General features: G+C 47.7%; 1 protein-coding gene across 3 annotated transcripts in view; it reads right to left on the bottom strand.

Moving 5' to 3' along the window:
- The window catches only part of SPTBN1 (spectrin beta, non-erythrocytic 1), a 190,345-nt gene that overhangs the window by 28,638 nt on the left and 145,809 nt on the right, over positions 1-15,898 (bottom strand). For all 3 annotated transcript variants that reach the window (XM_045787980.2, XM_087863401.1, XM_045787982.2), the window contains 7 exons: positions 15,014-15,884; positions 14,781-14,915; positions 13,200-13,956; positions 12,111-12,313; positions 7,175-7,265; positions 2,135-2,281; positions 567-830 (listed from right to left, as the gene is read on the bottom strand). In XM_045787980.2, coding sequence (XP_045643936.1) covers positions 567-830; positions 2,135-2,281; positions 7,175-7,265; positions 12,111-12,313; positions 13,200-13,956; positions 14,781-14,915; positions 15,014-15,884 — 2,468 coding nt within the window. The remainder of the gene's footprint in view (positions 1-566; positions 831-2,134; positions 2,282-7,174; positions 7,266-12,110; positions 12,314-13,199; positions 13,957-14,780; positions 14,916-15,013; positions 15,885-15,898) is intronic.

The raw sequence follows: 15,898 nt of genomic DNA, 5'->3' as shown, positions 1-15,898 counted from the left end.
TCCACACATTGCAAACCCAGCCAGGGAAGCCACTGGAAGATTCTGCCACCAACCTGCTTTCTCAACTTCATGGAAGCTGTTTTCTCAAAATTTAAGGTAAATTCATTTGCCTTTAGAATGCACTACCAGGATGTCCCCAAAATAAGTAAATAAATCTCTTTTATTATCTAAAAAGTACCCTGACCAACTCAGATAACTAACATGTACCTCCTAGACGTTATACAGCAAAGTATGAGAACAGGATTGCTTTCCTTCGTGTAAACTGCAGACATGAATGAAGTGAATATTTACTCAACTGTTAAATGGTACTATTATCTCTCAACTAAGATGATGACAATAAGAAAAAGTATTCCCATGCACAGACACCCAATATTCTACTAGTACTGTGTCTTTCCAGTTGATTCTAGTGGTGTCCACTGATGCTGTCAGGACAAACATTTTGCTGGGTTAAAACCCCTTCACACAGAAGACAGGTGGTTGAGAACATGGTGGGCGAGTTAAGTCTATAAAGACGACGTCAAGAAAAGAGAAAGAGGCCCAAGTATGTGGTCCCCTGGTGCACTTGCCTGTTGCTTTTTAAGCAGGATGTTGACGCTGGTCAAGTCTTTGCCATAGTCATCAGACTGAATCTGGCTCTCCAGGCCGTGCAGCCATTTGTCCAGATCTGCACAGCTCTGGGTGAAAAGTTCGGCCTTGTTTGCATCAAAGAGCCGCTGGGCCTTGGTTTGGGTGGTGGATTCAAGGACTTCCCACATGTTATGTAAACCAGTGAGTTTCTCCTTCACCACAGCTTCCGTCTCAGGCTTTTCTGAAATCAGCTGCATTCCTTCCTGGAAAACATAAATAAATACAGTTTGCTAGGGAACAAAGGTCACTGTGAAGACCAACCCTAAAGTATTTAATCTGTGATCTACCTATTCATTCAACCTACAGAGCCTTTCCACATAAGGTTACCGCTTAATAAAATGGACAAGGGCCTAGTCTATGTACACTACACGGCTTTCAAGAGTTCAGCAAGAAGTGACCACGGCATGCTGAAACAGTTCCATAGGGGGCAGCGGGAAGTGCTCATGACGGCAGATTTCATCCCCCCCACTCGGCCCCAAAGACCCCAACACATTATTTTAACCATTAAGAGTCTGAAACAAGGGGGCACCCGGGTGGCTCAGGCTGTTAAGCATCTGCCTTCAGAGCTCAGGTTATGGTCCCGGTGTCCTGGGATGGAGCCCCGAATCGGGCTCTCCGCTCAGTGGGGAGTCTGCTTCTCCCTCTCCCTCTGCCCCTTTCCTCTGCTCCCTCACCCCTGCTCATGCTCTGTCAAATGAATAAATAAAATCTTTATAAAAAGTCTGAGAAAGAGAAGAGGGGAGGTGGGGAACTTCACGTTCATGTTCAGTTATGCTGCACAGAATCTCCCTGTGCCAAAATAATACATTTTAGGTTATTATAGTGCCTGGTCACTGAAGAAAAATTGAGAAGATTTTTAAAAAATACAAAATATTTCTAAATTCTGTGCAAATCATCAGCCTCTCACATTCCAGAATATGTGATAGGATCAAGAGAGTGGCGACTCTGTCCAGGGGGCTCACAGCCCATTATCTGTAGTAGGTGAGAAACAAAACAGAAACCGAACTAGTGCTCACTAAAAGACAAATCAAGTGTTCTGCACCACACCTGGCTGGGTTTTCTGCTTTTCTCCCTTCTACCGAGTCAAAGTCAGGAACTGGTAGGTGGGAGAGGGACTGCTCCAGGCTGTGTAACTTCTGTACGGGATCAGACAGGACTCAAAAAGGCGAGAGTCCATGCTAAAGAGAGGAGCTCACTTTCACCGGGTCACTCTCATGCCATGGCCACACCACAGAAACAGGGGCCTCATCGGGGCGCCTGGGTGGCACAGCGGTTGAGCGTCTGCCTTCGGCTCAGGGCGTGATCCCGGCGTTATAGGATCGAGCCCCGCATCGGGCTCCCTGCTCTTCTGGGAGCCTGCTTCTTCCTCTCCCACTCCCCCTGCTTGTGTTCCCTCTCTCCCTGGCTGTCTCTACCTCTGTCGAATAAATAAATAAATAAATCTTTAAAAAAAAAAACAAAAACAAAAAACGAAACAGGAGCCTCATCAAACATTTTAATTTCTCACCTTCTCAATTTTGTCAAGCCATTCTTTGTTGGATGCAAGTTCTGCCATAAATGCTTGATGTTTTAACCATTTACTGTGCAGATTTCTGGCTTCGTCGTAAGACATGTCCTGGGCGGTAAGCATCTTTTCATTGATCCAGAGAGATAGCTAGGAAAAACAAAAATCAGAAAGGTTTCAGAGATTGTGATCACAGACATCAGCCTTTTTTCTGCCTGGAAAGAGTTGTGTTATGTTGTACTATGCATACTGCACGTTTCCATGTCAACAGACAACCAAACATTTACTTTACAACCCTGACCCGTCATGACAGGTTATCTCCATTGTATGGGAGATGTACCTGAGCCATGCTCCAAAGTATGCATCTAACGTTAAATCCAGAAGTACAAGAGCGCTCCGAGCCAGCTTTCAAAGTGTTTGGCACGCGTAACCAGCCTTCCCCCCAAAGGCTTGTGTTTAAAATTCTGCCCTAACCAGTCCAAGTCACAATCTTCTTTCTCTTCCAAATACTTGTGCCAGCTATACCATGTTAATCATGATTAACTGCCTTTTACTCTATTTGGTAATCTTTTTACTCTTTTAGTTTTCTATTATATATAAAAAAGACCAAACACAAAACCCCCCACTCTTTTATCCCTCCCTTCCCTTCACAGCGTATCTATGGGAATGCCAGAAGCATAAATAACTTGTTCACTGTAGGAGTAAAGCAACAACGATGCCCTCTTTAAGTTTCCTTCAAAGGCTGAATCACCCTCACCTCTTTTTCTATAGCCTCTATTTCTCTAAAGAGCCTTCCATTCAGACCAAGAACACTCCCCAGGACTTGATTTTGAGACCCAACATGTCTCCTTGGATCTATACTCTGCAAAGGCTCACAAAGCCGGCCAGCTGCTGACAGATCTGAGAAAGGAGTTCTCTCATGAGGCCAAGGGTGGGAGTCAGCCCAGCCCCAGGCCCTGGACACGCTTCCCTTGCTGGCTTTCATCCCAATTCTCTGGGCTCCTTACTGCCTGCAGTTGGCCAGGCCAGGTCCTAATTCCTACCCCATACACAGCACTAAACCGGGAAGAGCTTTTTGTTTGCCTAAGAGAAAGATACACAAAGGAATGTAGGATCAGCCTACAACCAAAGGTCTTCAGAGACCATGTCCCTTCTCCTGTGTGACCAGGAGAAGCCCACTTTTGTGGCACCAGTTGCTGCCACAACAAATCTGCACCCCAGACTCTCCATGGTCCAATCTCCAAGGTTTAGAAATGACATAGAGAACCTTCTCTCACAGGACCAACATTTGCAAGGCCATTTACTCACACTCTGCTGCTGGGAAAGGCTTCCCCATAAATTTGTTTAAACAACAGAAAGTCTGTTCTTTGAAAACGAGGTCAAGGAGGGTGATGCATGTCACAGGAGCACCTCTGGCTCTGAATATGGGCAAATTCCCAGGCACCATGTCTACCTTTCTCAGCATATTCACCCACCACGCAGGAGAGGGGTGGGGGTAGAAAGCAAAAGGTACTGAGATCTTTTGTTGTCATTCTTTATCGAGGTGAAAAACCAGTAAATCTCATATACCCCTTTGTAAGCTAGGACTATATAGATTGGTTACATAACAATAGGAACACTACATTTCCTACTTTAAAAGAATCACCTTTTTTCCAGTTATCTGGGTAGCTAAAATCTGAATTACTATGGCCAATTCATTCAGTCCAAGGGGGAAAGAGGTTAAAAGGAAACCAAATGGTAAAACTTGCCCCGTCTTCTTCATGCACACAGATTAAACACAATAGAAGGCATTAATCCAAAGTGCAAAGGACATTCACATATTTTTGCTATTCATAACCACCTACCCAGAGAGATTTAAAAAAAAAAAAAAAAGAGCTACATAAAAATCAGAGGCTTATAAACAAATCTGCTCTTTGCGGAACACATCATCCTACAGATAAAGCCCCATGCGCTACAGCACAATGAAATGGAGCTATGGAACTTGCTAGTTCATCAGCCCTTCATCAGCATTCTGCAATCAGAACTACAGTTATTATTTGTGGGCATTTGCAAAGGTCATTTAAGAATATACTCATTCTCTGCAGAAAAGAACACTGGAAAAGGATAGGAAAAATGCTTTGATCACTGAATCAAGCTCAGAGCAAAGCAATGGAACTTGCGATCCCTTGTGCCACACAAGTCTAGTTATACTGCCCTTTTAAAAAAAAACCCTTCAGTTTCTGAATGTTGTTTCCCTATGGTGTGAGGGAATAAAACAGAAAAGCAGTAACTTCTAAATCACTTTTCAGGAATTCACTACATTGAAATCCCGCTACAAAAACTGTGATGTGCTTTATAGCCCCATCTACAACAGGGAATAGGGGGCCCCTGCAGTAAATTTCTCCCTCCGGGCAGTGGTTACAGGGAGTGGCAACAAAGGCAGATCTCACAACCCAAGCCTGCTCTAGCCAAGGCACCCACGGGGAAGGGACCGGGGAGACAATTTGGATTCCCGAGACTTTGGACAATACCCATAGCCGGCAATGGTACTAAATCTGACCTGTGGGTACTATGGAAGTTTCTCGAAGCATACTAGATTTTCAAATGCAAAGCTGGTCCATACACAAACTCCATGCTCAGAGATCCTGGCTTAAAGGGTACCCTTAAATTTAATTTTTTTAAAGAAGGGGGGAGGGGCAGAAGGAGAGGGAGAATCTTAAGCAGGCTCCATGCCCAGTGTAGAGCCTGACTTGGGACTCAGTCTCATGACGCTGAAATCATGACCTGAGCCGAAATCAAGAGTCGGACACTTAAAAAGGGTATGTATTTTAATGAGGCTGAATGATGCAGAGTTCACAGCCAAAGAACACTACACACCTCCCCTCTGCTTGCTCTTCTATACCAAAGGTTTTGAAGCCTCCAAACCTGACCTATATTCTGTCACCCCACGGAAACTCTACGTGCTGAGGTGGGAGAGACGGCAACCCCAGCAGATCCTATGGCTGTACTAACTTTTCATGAGGCTCCAGGAAAGAAAGGCTGAACCAGGAAGACTTAGCAGAGCAGGCATAAAGAGACCTGCACATCATTCCCAGGACTCAACCGGCGGCCAGAACCTTTCTGCATGCTGTGAGGGGACATCACGGCAGGACTGAGCCCTTGAGGCACGTCCAACAGTCAACTGGTGCGTGGTGAGAAGTGAACTCCTTATAACCAACAGTGCTAACCTGAAACAAGTAGTAACGAAGATCTGACAACCCAGTAAGACGATTTCCTGTGATTCCACTGGGAAGGACTATCATTTTATCCACTTACCTTCCCTACACATTTCTACTTATGAATCCACACATGTATAAATGGAAAACGGGAAAACTTCATTTGGGTTTCTCTCAAGGGTTCCTCTTGTCTCCTCACCTCCTGCTCTTTTTCTGGCATTCTTTCCCCCAAATTTAGCCTAGGTTTCACCTTGTTGAGGTCCATGAATTTCATTTCATTAAACTTGCCTTCTAAGCCAGAGTATGGAATCCTATTGACTCCGTCCTCCCCCTAGGATGCCCTGAGGTTAAAATGAGTCATCCACAGTACTACAAGGGAACCATCAAGGGATAATACAGGGACCACCAACGTGTCAAAGGCAAAGGCCAGGCTGCAAACAGCTCCTGATTCATCCAGGACTAAAGAGTCACTGAGTATACACTGTGGAACAACATGCACCCCTACACAGCTAACTTCAGATCCCATTACTCTCCTCTAAGTCCTGTCTGGGGGACACGAATACCTCTCTAAGTGAGCATCCAATCCAAATGGGTTATTGATGCTCGCTGTCATGTGAAGAAGCACTCCTGTCTTCAGCCTGTCTGGCTCCAGGCAAATCCCTCACAGATCCAGATTCATGAGAGTGGCACAGGAAGCTGACAGACCCTAACCTACGCAGTTTAGGGGCTTGCTTTCTGAAGCTTAACCTGCTAGAGCATACTGCAAGATTCACAGTGAGACAGCAGAACGGACATGAAGGATCGCTTATCACACACTCTAACACGACTGCTAGTAGGGCTGTATTTCTTCTAACATGCAGCCATGTGTTTGCAGGCAAGGTGTTGTGATGATTTCAGTCACGTTCTTCACGCACGACCGGATCCCGTCCCCACACCCACCAATGCCCCTCCCAAAAGGGCCCTGCAGCTTCATTTGGATATCCTTCATCCCAATTTTGCCTCCAAGGGGATTTAACCCAATAAACCAGAGAGGACGGAGTCTCAGTGTTGTTCTCTGGCAGAGAGAAAAATGCGATGTGCTCATGAACTCATGAACATGTGAAGGCAGCCAGATGCTTTTCAGCTAGCTTGCAGAAAGACTGCATTTTTCTAGCTAACTTTAGTTTTCCAAGTTTGTTTATGCACGTATCAGGGGAGCATGAAATAGTAAGAGAATCATTAGATTAATACCACATGTTAAAAAAACTCAGGAGTCTGAAATCAGAACTGCTGCTCCTGGCATGTTAGACACGTATTCAAGGAACCTGAAAGATGGATACTCCAAGGTCTTCAGTGAGTAAGAAACTCAGTCCGTATTTTTTAAATCTTTGCTTCTTACCTGGGTAGCCAGTCCTGTTCCTCTTAGTTCCTTCCTTCTCACTTACAACATGCTATTAAGTAAACGTTCTAGGGTATCACACTGTCTTCGACGATGGGGATGTTCCACACCCACACTGTCCAATATGGCAGCTGCTAATCACAATTGGCTACTGAGCACTTAAAATACACCAAGTATGGTGGAAGAACTACATTCTGAATTCTATTTAATTCTAATTAATTTAAAGCAAAATAGCCACATATGGCTAGGGTCCACTGTAATGGACAGCAGGATTCCAGACTATTCTAGATTAGAAGAATCTAGTTACTCTAAGTTGTAGCTTGCAGGCTAGAGAACTGATGAGGTGACATACTGGCTCAGCTAGAAATGAATTTCTGGGCCTCAGTTAATTTTATAATCCCAAGGGCTCTTCTGCCAAATGCTCTCGCTCTCCTTAGAAGAAAGGGAGGGAGGGGCTGACGGGAGACATACCTCCTGACAATCTTGCAGGAATTTCTGAAGATCCCTGTTGTCCTTCAATCTCATCAGAAGCTCGCTGGCTGCCTCACGATTCTTCCGATGTCTGTTGAAACAATAATAAAAAATTACTTTTAAAAAAGGAAATACAGAATCTTGAAAGACTGAATTTACAACTCAATGTCTTTCCTGGGTATCTACATATGATAAAAGCAGTTTGCTTCTACAGTTCTCATTATGTCAAAAAGACAAGTGAGAGAATTTAGCATCCTCCAAATGAGTAAGCCACAGTATGAGACACCAAAGCCCCTGTCCACGCCACACAACTGGCAGAGGATGGTCTCAAACGAACCACATAAATCCAGGCCTTGCTAATCTGGCGCTCGGGGAAAAAATGTGAGCATGCACTGTGTACAAGTCCCCATCTACGGCACTGCAGGAGAATCTGAAACTCATCTTCAAGAAACTGGGGTGACAACTGTGGCTAAGAAAATATAGATAACCATATAACTGGCTTTAAATTAATGTCTCCTAGATAGATATTTTCCCACCTTGAGAAAAAGTCCCCTCAAACAACAGTGAATCAAGAATGAAAATTTTGAGACCTGTGAGATTACCTACCTACTAGATCCCACTCTTTATTAATGGATAAAGATAATCAAGGTTGAATGAAGCTGAAGCACGAAACCTCAAGAAAAAATTCCTAAGAACAGGTAAGAGCTGCTGAGCTTGGGGAGTGACAAGGGAAATGGGGTGCCGGCTCCCCAGCCCAAATGCTGTACTCAGGGCTTCTTCACACACACTGTCGCGGTACCAGAACTCCGCAGCGCACTTCCTTCAAGCGCCCAGTGGCTTAGGTTCTCCACCAGAGACGGTGAAGAGCAGCTATGGGCATGCCGGGAATGCCGTGGGAAGGATGGCCTTGACACAGTTCTGCGGCAACAGGGAGGTGCTCCGCCACACCGAGGGCCAAGCAGCAGTGCCCTAACACGGCTTCCCCGATATTCCTGAGGAACCTAAGCCAGCCAGGCAGCCTAAGTGAAGGGTATTAACTGGGGCAGATGAGGAGGCTGGGTTTTCATTCTGAGTCTCAAAGCAATTTCTTGCTCCATGTGCCTGGGCAAGGTCTCTCTTGCTGGGCCCCCATGGAGGGATGAGGAAGAACACAACCTCTGACTCTCTACGATGCCACGAGCAGCTCAGGGGGCACCAGCTGCTGTCTGACCTTTAAGAACCTTCCTCGGGAGCAAGAGCGAGCTTACAGTGACACAGTGGGTGACACCAGCCCTCAGTGAATGCTGGCAAAACTGATTGTGGCAACACAGCAGCCGTCATCTGCCTGGGGAACCGAAGGGAAATGCTCTCTGCTCCTACAGGGCGTCAGTGCCTACAGAACAACTAGAATAATACGAGTGGAAATAATACTGCCAGGTATATGCTAGACACGCATAATCACTTTCTAATGTTTTTTAGTTGAAAGAGGTTTCATAGCTTCGGGAAAAGGGACCTTAGTATTTTTATATCACTTAGGTAAAACGCAAAAATAGAAAAATATTTCTTAAATAATGCTAAATGGAAATAGTATATGCACGTTCAAGGGCATAAAACCCCAAGGCACAGATCGGAAAGCAGAAACTAAAACGTGCCAGGGCTAAGATTAAAGGCTGTAGCTTCTTCCCCAACATTTTTAACATTCTATTTCTTTTATGACAACAAAAAATAAAGGCCAAAGCCTCTTCACGGCATTGATACCCTTTCTCAGATACCAAAAATTTGAAAAAAATTTATTTAAAGACTGTTAGTGAATTGGGGCTAAAGGAATTACTGTCTAAAAATGTGGGTGGGGAAGGAATGTCCAAAAAAAGTTTAAGCTCCCAAACCTCAAATTCCAGTCACTATTTGTAGGGGTTGTAAGAAGATAAAAAGCCAATCTTCAGGAGGAAGGTAATTTGGAGTCAGGCACGAAAATGCAGGTCCTGCCTTTAGTCAAAGGTCTTCAATAAGAGACCCAGGTCCCTTCCACAGTGTCACACCCAAGTGCTCAGAAGGCGAGGAGGGATCAGAAACTGGCAGCTACAACAGGACACGCACCCTTGAAGCTCATGGCAATGGTGGAAATAAAAATAATTCAAACACTGTCTGAGAAGTCTTCCCACGCAGAAACACAACCAGACAGAATCCTGACGGTAGCTTACACAGTCAACCCTCACACATGCCCAACAGATTTCTGGCCGGGCAGTCTCTCTCTTCTAGTGGGACCAGTTAGAAGGGAAAGGCCAAACGGTGACGTGGGGCCCCATATCCAAATGACACAGATCTCCGAGAGAGCACGGTGATGGCGTCTCAAGGGCACGCTCTGCAGTGTGAAAAACAGCTACAGGGGCAGCACACCTGTTGCTGACTCAGAGAACCCTTGAGACAAGTGAGTGGGGCTTCACTGTTCACCAGCGGCAGCAACCAATGGCGTTTGGGGAAGGCCTTTCAAGCTGGATCGTGGATTTAATTATAGGGAAGGACCTTCTAAAACTTGGCCGTAGTTTCCTACAGTCCTAAGGGTGTTCTTTGTTTGGGGCAAGGTTAACTCTGTTGCTTTATTTCCATTTCTCACCCTCTACCCCTGTATAAGACTCGGAAGCTACTTCAAACTGAGGCAGATGCTAGGTCTCACTCTGGTTCTTGTAAAAAGTCAAGAACCACAGGTACCTGAGTAAAACAGATGGATACTACCAAAGCGTTTTCCCCTGGGAGATGGGGTCTGGCTCTACGAAGCCGGATCCCGTTTCCTTGCTCTCCCAGGACTACACTGTGGCTGGAACTTCTTTCGAGCCAGGAAGCTCACCCATTCGCACGCCCTGGGGCGGGCTTGGACAGCAGGCTCCTTTCCACCCAGGCATGAGCACTTTAAAGGTCACTCGCACCCCACCCACATCTGTTAAGAGCCAGTGTCTTTGTTCTAGTATTTTTTCATTTCGACAAACTCAGTGGTAGTCGACAAGATTTCCAGAACGTAAGCACGTGATAACGATTTTGTGTTTTATGAAAACAGCTTTACAAGAGCATCAGAATGTTTCTGGACAGGGGATTAGATCTGAGTGTTCAGATATTCACTTAGCTTATGGCCCCGCAGCACCTGGAACTCACATGTTTGTGTATTTTGATAACAGACAAGAATCCTCTGGGGTCAGTTTCTGATCGGGAGGCCTCTGAGGATATGAAAGTGAAACCAGAATTCAGTGAACACGAGCTGAGGAAAATGTAGTCGTCCTGAGGGCTGATCCATGGAAAGCCCCCTCCCCCTTCCATCTTTCTTTTGTTTATGGATAATATGCTCCATTTCTTCTTCAACAGAAATCCTAAGGCGGCTCTGGAACCCCAGGAGCCCAGGCTCCGAGTCAAGGGCAAAAGGAAGGTTAAACCACAACGGAGGGCTGCTGAAACGTTCTCTCCTGTCCAGGAGTCTCCAGTCTTGACAACATCACCTGCTTCCAAAAACCCCTCACAGCTGCAGCACCAGGGGATGTATGAACACACGCAGCAAAGCGCAAGGCAGCTGCACGCCTGCCTGGAAGCACGTGTCCCTAACGGCCAAGTCAGCCCTCAGGAAACCAGCTGTACGCGTCTAACACAGACGAGCATGATGTGCTGTATGCACAAAATAACTCAAGACTGAACATTAGGAAGAAAGGAAATTCTTTTTCTCTAAGTTAACAATACCTTGCCTAATCTTTGTTTTTCACACTCACTCAAGGGTTTGCTGGATTTTTTTTTTTCTTTTTTGTAGTTTGAAGAGCAACAGATACGAAATGATAATATACGTTATATCCTATTCCACAGTAGCACTCTTCGAAGATATGGCTGAGGCTCTGAATCAGTTGAAAACGCTTGGAAGTGCTAAAGCCAAAACCTCAGTCTTCACGGGGAGGGAGTAATTCCCCCTTTCACTCCGTATCATAAAAATTTCAGGGTCCCAGGAGACCCTCTTGGATATCGTAAGCAAGGAAACATTCTCAGCAAGAAGTTCTTCCTTTCCACTGTACTTGAAAGCCAGGAAAGAAGCCTGTCTGTCGATGACATCAGCTTCACAATGAGCCCTTAAATCCAGCCCAAACTGGGACCACAGAAGATCGGGTAGAACAGAGGCCAGAGACTGACCCAGACGGGCTAAACCAGGATGCAACTGGCCAGACCAGAGCCACCTGTCCTGGTGCATCCAAACCCTGACCTGCCATGACCTCCCACTTCAGGAACAGGCAAGGCAGGGTGAGAATGAGGGTTGCAAACAGAGTACACTGGCCTTCAGTCAGGGAGAAAAATCCTAACTGCAAATACTTGAGAAAACAAAAATAAAAGAAGGCATCAAATCTTGGAGATGCCTTGGCAGAAGAGGAAAGGGGCTTTTCTCTCATCATGAAAAAATCCTATTACGGCATTATCCAAGCCAATTTTCTGAGAAGGGCCTGATAATGCTCCTTTGTGGCTCTGCCAGGTACTCAGGATAAGCAAACTTCGCCGTGCCTCCCCACTTCCTCCTGAAAGGCTTCAGAGGAGTCTGGCGTGGATGAAGGTGAATGTGGGCTTAGCTGGGGAAGTGTGACTCTCGGGGCCCCATCACGTGACAGGCTACACCCATCAGCTCTTGAAGGGTATGGCTTACACCTGATTGCTAATTGGCATCACGGCTCTTATAAATCTTTGATTAAGTATTAGTACGGCTTCTCGGGGTTTCTTTTCTTTTGTGGACACCTGTCCACGCCTGACCATGAGAACCACACTTCCAGGCAGTCATGTGCTGCTCACTGATTTTCTGTGGTAGGTAGATTAAAGTTTACCAGCTGTCCAGACCCTGCCCACTTGGAAATTCATACTCACAGTCCCAAGGACTTGTGGCTAATGCTTCAGAGGCCTGGGAGTCCCAGGGTGCCAGACTCCCTCAGGAGCCGGAGCGCCGTACCTGTCATCGATGGAGTCCACCTTCTCCTGGATGCGATCCGAGTTGATGTTCCCGTCGCTCACCAGCCTCCGGCCCGTCTCCACAACAGCATTGATCTTCTCCTCATTGGCGTCCATGGTGGTCATGAAGTCCTCTTGTTTTTTAATAGCTGCTTCAGCTCCTTCCAAGGTGGTGGGCATTTCAGTGTGGGCCAGAACATACTCCTTTTTCAAAGAGAGACAACCAAAATGAGAGCAGGATGAAACACCATGAAATACGACCCGTTTTCAGAATAACACGAGCTACCTTTCCTATGTCCTAAGTTTCCATGCAACACATACCTCATAATGCTTGCTCCATTGTACTTAAATAATCTACCGAATCAGAGAAAACAAGAGGCTGGGAGGGAAAAAACCTAGTTGTACCCCGTAAGGTATGAAATTTCCTTAAATGGTTCAATGGCTAAACTTTTTCCCAAAGTCGGCAAGGAAACCAAGCAATGCTTTGTGCATCAGCCACCAGGGTCCTCTCATGTGCCCACTGCCCAGTGGGAACATACTCTTCAAACTCTCTCTTGAAAAGATTAACAACCCTGATGTTGGCCACCATCTTCAGCCTTTTTCTTTCTCTAGTTTCTGCCTTGTGTCATTGGGTGAACTCCCTGACTCTTCTGGGGCAAGGAACACAGAACCACTTAGTTCCCCCACAAAAAACAAACAAAAACAAAAAACCCCAAGCAAACAAATAAAAAAACAAACAAAAAACCCTCCCTCACTGTACCTTTCAGATCATCGAACTGGATCTCTGCCTTACAGAGTTTGGCCAATGTAATGCAATACTATGAGGACATGCCATGAACATAAGAGATCCTCGAAAGCGGCTGAAACGGAACGGTACTCTGCAGGGAAGACAGTGCCGCAGGAACCTTCAGCGCCCATCCCCTACGCTGTGATGGCTTTCAGTGCCCTGGCAGGCAGAGGGTAAGAAGCCTCTCAATTACCCCTGTTTCCACCCAGGGTGCTCTGAAGCAGCAGCCTGGCTAGAAAGCCTCAAGGGGCAAGCAGGACCTGCTGTACCGGGGAGGACGCAAAGGCAAGTGAGGAGCAGTACCTGGTTGTTAAGGAAGGCCTCGGCCTGCTTCGTGTCCCTAAGAAACTGCTGGTAGGCATGTGACTGCGAGAGGAGGTTCTGCCTGTTCTCCCACATTTTGTGCAGCTCGTTCCACCCAGTGTCCAGGGCCTGCAGCCGCTGCCGCAGAAACATGTACTGGGCGTCGGTCTGTCCCTGGGTGACCATCTCGCCCATGTCCCTCATCTTCTGGTAGTCCTCCTCGTAATTGTCGATCTCGTTTTTGATGTTCTCGTGCTGCGTGAGGAGCTTCTCTGCCTCGGTAAGGGTGTTGGGCATGTCCTCAGAGGCGATGGCCGTCTGGGTCCGGGACAGCCAGGACTGGAAGTCGTCCAGGTCCCGCAGGAACTGCTGCAGCTTGCTGGCCTCTCCCAGGGAGGCCTCGCGGTTTTTCAGTGTGGTCTTCATCTCCTCCCACACGTCGCTGATCTCGGCCAGCCGAGACAGGATGGCCTGAGCCTGGTCGGGGTGCTCAGACTCGAGCTTCTCGGCCTCTTTCTGCAGGTCGCTCAGCTTCGCCTCGATGGCCACCAGGTCCCGCTCCATGCCGGTCAGCTTGCGCTGCAGGGCCATGACGCCGGCCAGGTCATTGCCCAGGTCCTGGGTAGACTCGATGACCTTGGTCTTCTCTCGAATCCAGGATTTGGTTTCATTGCATTCGAGGTGGTAGTTCTGTATGCTCAGGGCAGAGAGAAGAGCGTCCTTCTTCCTGTCCACCAGCTCTCGGAACTGACTCCACCTGTAAGCACAAGGGCACGGACACAGCCCTGTCAGAGACAGGCTGACAGCTCACGGCTACACAGTGACATTAACAGTCAAGGTCAAAGCTGTCATGTTTTCTCTCCATCTCTGCTAGGAAAATAAATGCTTTTTGGAAAATCATCTCACTCAGCGTATGTATACCAAATTATCATCAAAACACCTCAGAGACGAGACATAATATGGAAAAAGCCTGACATGAAGAGGCACTTGTTCAAGGAACTCCAGTGTGGACCGCACATCTGTCCCACAGAATCAGTTACTTTTCCGTAACTGCATTTCTGCCATGCGGATTTTTCTTATCCCTGAACTGCAGCTAATGAATATTTTCCAAACCCAAAATGCCTGACAGTCATCTTCAGAACCGAGGCCACCACAAGCTATTCAAATGTGTTTATTCAACAGAAAGATAACACCAGGACAAAGGTCTAACTCGATTATCAGGACTTCCACTCTCCAAATACGTCTAAAACATGCTAAAATTCTGTTCCAGAAATCATCTCAAAAGGGACAGGAGCAGTGCCACCTTGATGCCATGGTCCACACTGGGTACAGGCCTCACACTAACACCTTAACTTCTGATGTGGGGACAGGCAGGTGCCAGGATGCCTTGAATGACATCACCCCAAAGACACTTCTTGCAAAACCAGGGTATGTTGAAAGGCAGATGCCAATGCTGTGACATTAGGGTGATATTATCAGTGACCCCGTGTGGAAAATTCCTGACAGCAAGGCTCCGCCAGGGACCCCGCCCTCCCTGGGCCGACACACAGGGAGCCAGCACACTGCAAGCTGCACGCTCACCTCGTGTTGAGTTTGTCCTGCTGGGCTTTGATTTTCTCGCTTGGGTGGCCGCTGTGCATGAGCTGCCGTGCGATCTGGTTCACCACGGCGACCCGGGAAGCCTGGTTATTCATTTCCGGTTCAAGGCTCTCGAATCTGGAAAGGCAATTCAACAGGGTACTCACCTCCTTGGTCACGGGTGGTAACGGGGGGCAGCTGGTGGCCCCGACACCATCGGCAGCGCACCCGCTCACCTGTGCTGGATGACTTCCAGGTCCTCCAGCTTCTCTGGGATTTGCATGTTGTTGAGCCACTGCTCCTTCTCGTCGATCCAGAGCTCACAGGCATCAGCCTCACTGAACATCTTGTACAAGGCCAGGGTGTCCTGCAGTGCCTGCTTCCTCAGCCGCGTCAGCTCTGCCACCTCCTTGTACCGTTCCTCAATGCCCGAGAGCCTGCCCCTCACGTCCGGAGACTCGGCGTGCTCCTGGGGGAGGGCACCGGCCTGCTCGTGCAGCGTGTCGATGGTGGGCCTGTAGTTGGCGATCTCCTCCGCCACGTCCTTGTGCTTCTTGACCAGAGACTGTGTAGAGTACTCGTCGTGGCCCACATCGTTGCTGGAGACGATCTTGAGGATGTCCAGCATCCACGCATCGATGTCATCGGCATCCGCCTGGAACTGGTGCAGCAGGGAGGCCTCCTCCAGGCGCTTCTTCCGAATGGCCGAGAGCTGCTCCAAGTTGGCCCACTGCTCCCGGATGTAAAGGATCCTCTCTCGGATCTTCTCGGACCCAAAGTGCTCCTCTGCGATCATGTCTTCACCTTCTTTGATGGCCTGCTCGAAGTGGCCACTGCGGCCGCTCATCTCGTCCTCGAACGCCCGGTGCTTACTCAGCAGGCGCACGACGCTGGTCAGGTCCTTCCCGTAATCGTCGGAGGACAGGATCTTCTCCTTCTCCCGTATCCAGCCCTCCTCTTCGGCCATCTCCCAGAAGAACTTCCAGAGGCGGCGGGACTCTTCCAGACGAGCCCGGCGTTCAGCCGCCAGCTGGCAGAGTTCTTGATAACAGAACTCCATGTGGGCCACGCGGTCTCGGATCACCTGAGGGTCGCAGGGCTTGTAACCTGTTTAATGCAAG

Source organism: Ursus americanus, chromosome 7 (genome assembly GCF_024610735.1).
Source record: "Ursus americanus isolate L20-20 chromosome 7, mUrsAme1.1.p, whole genome shotgun sequence".
Lineage (NCBI taxonomy): Eukaryota > Metazoa > Chordata > Mammalia > Carnivora > Ursidae > Ursus > Ursus americanus.
This window is presented reverse-complemented; position numbering and strand designations above follow the sequence as displayed.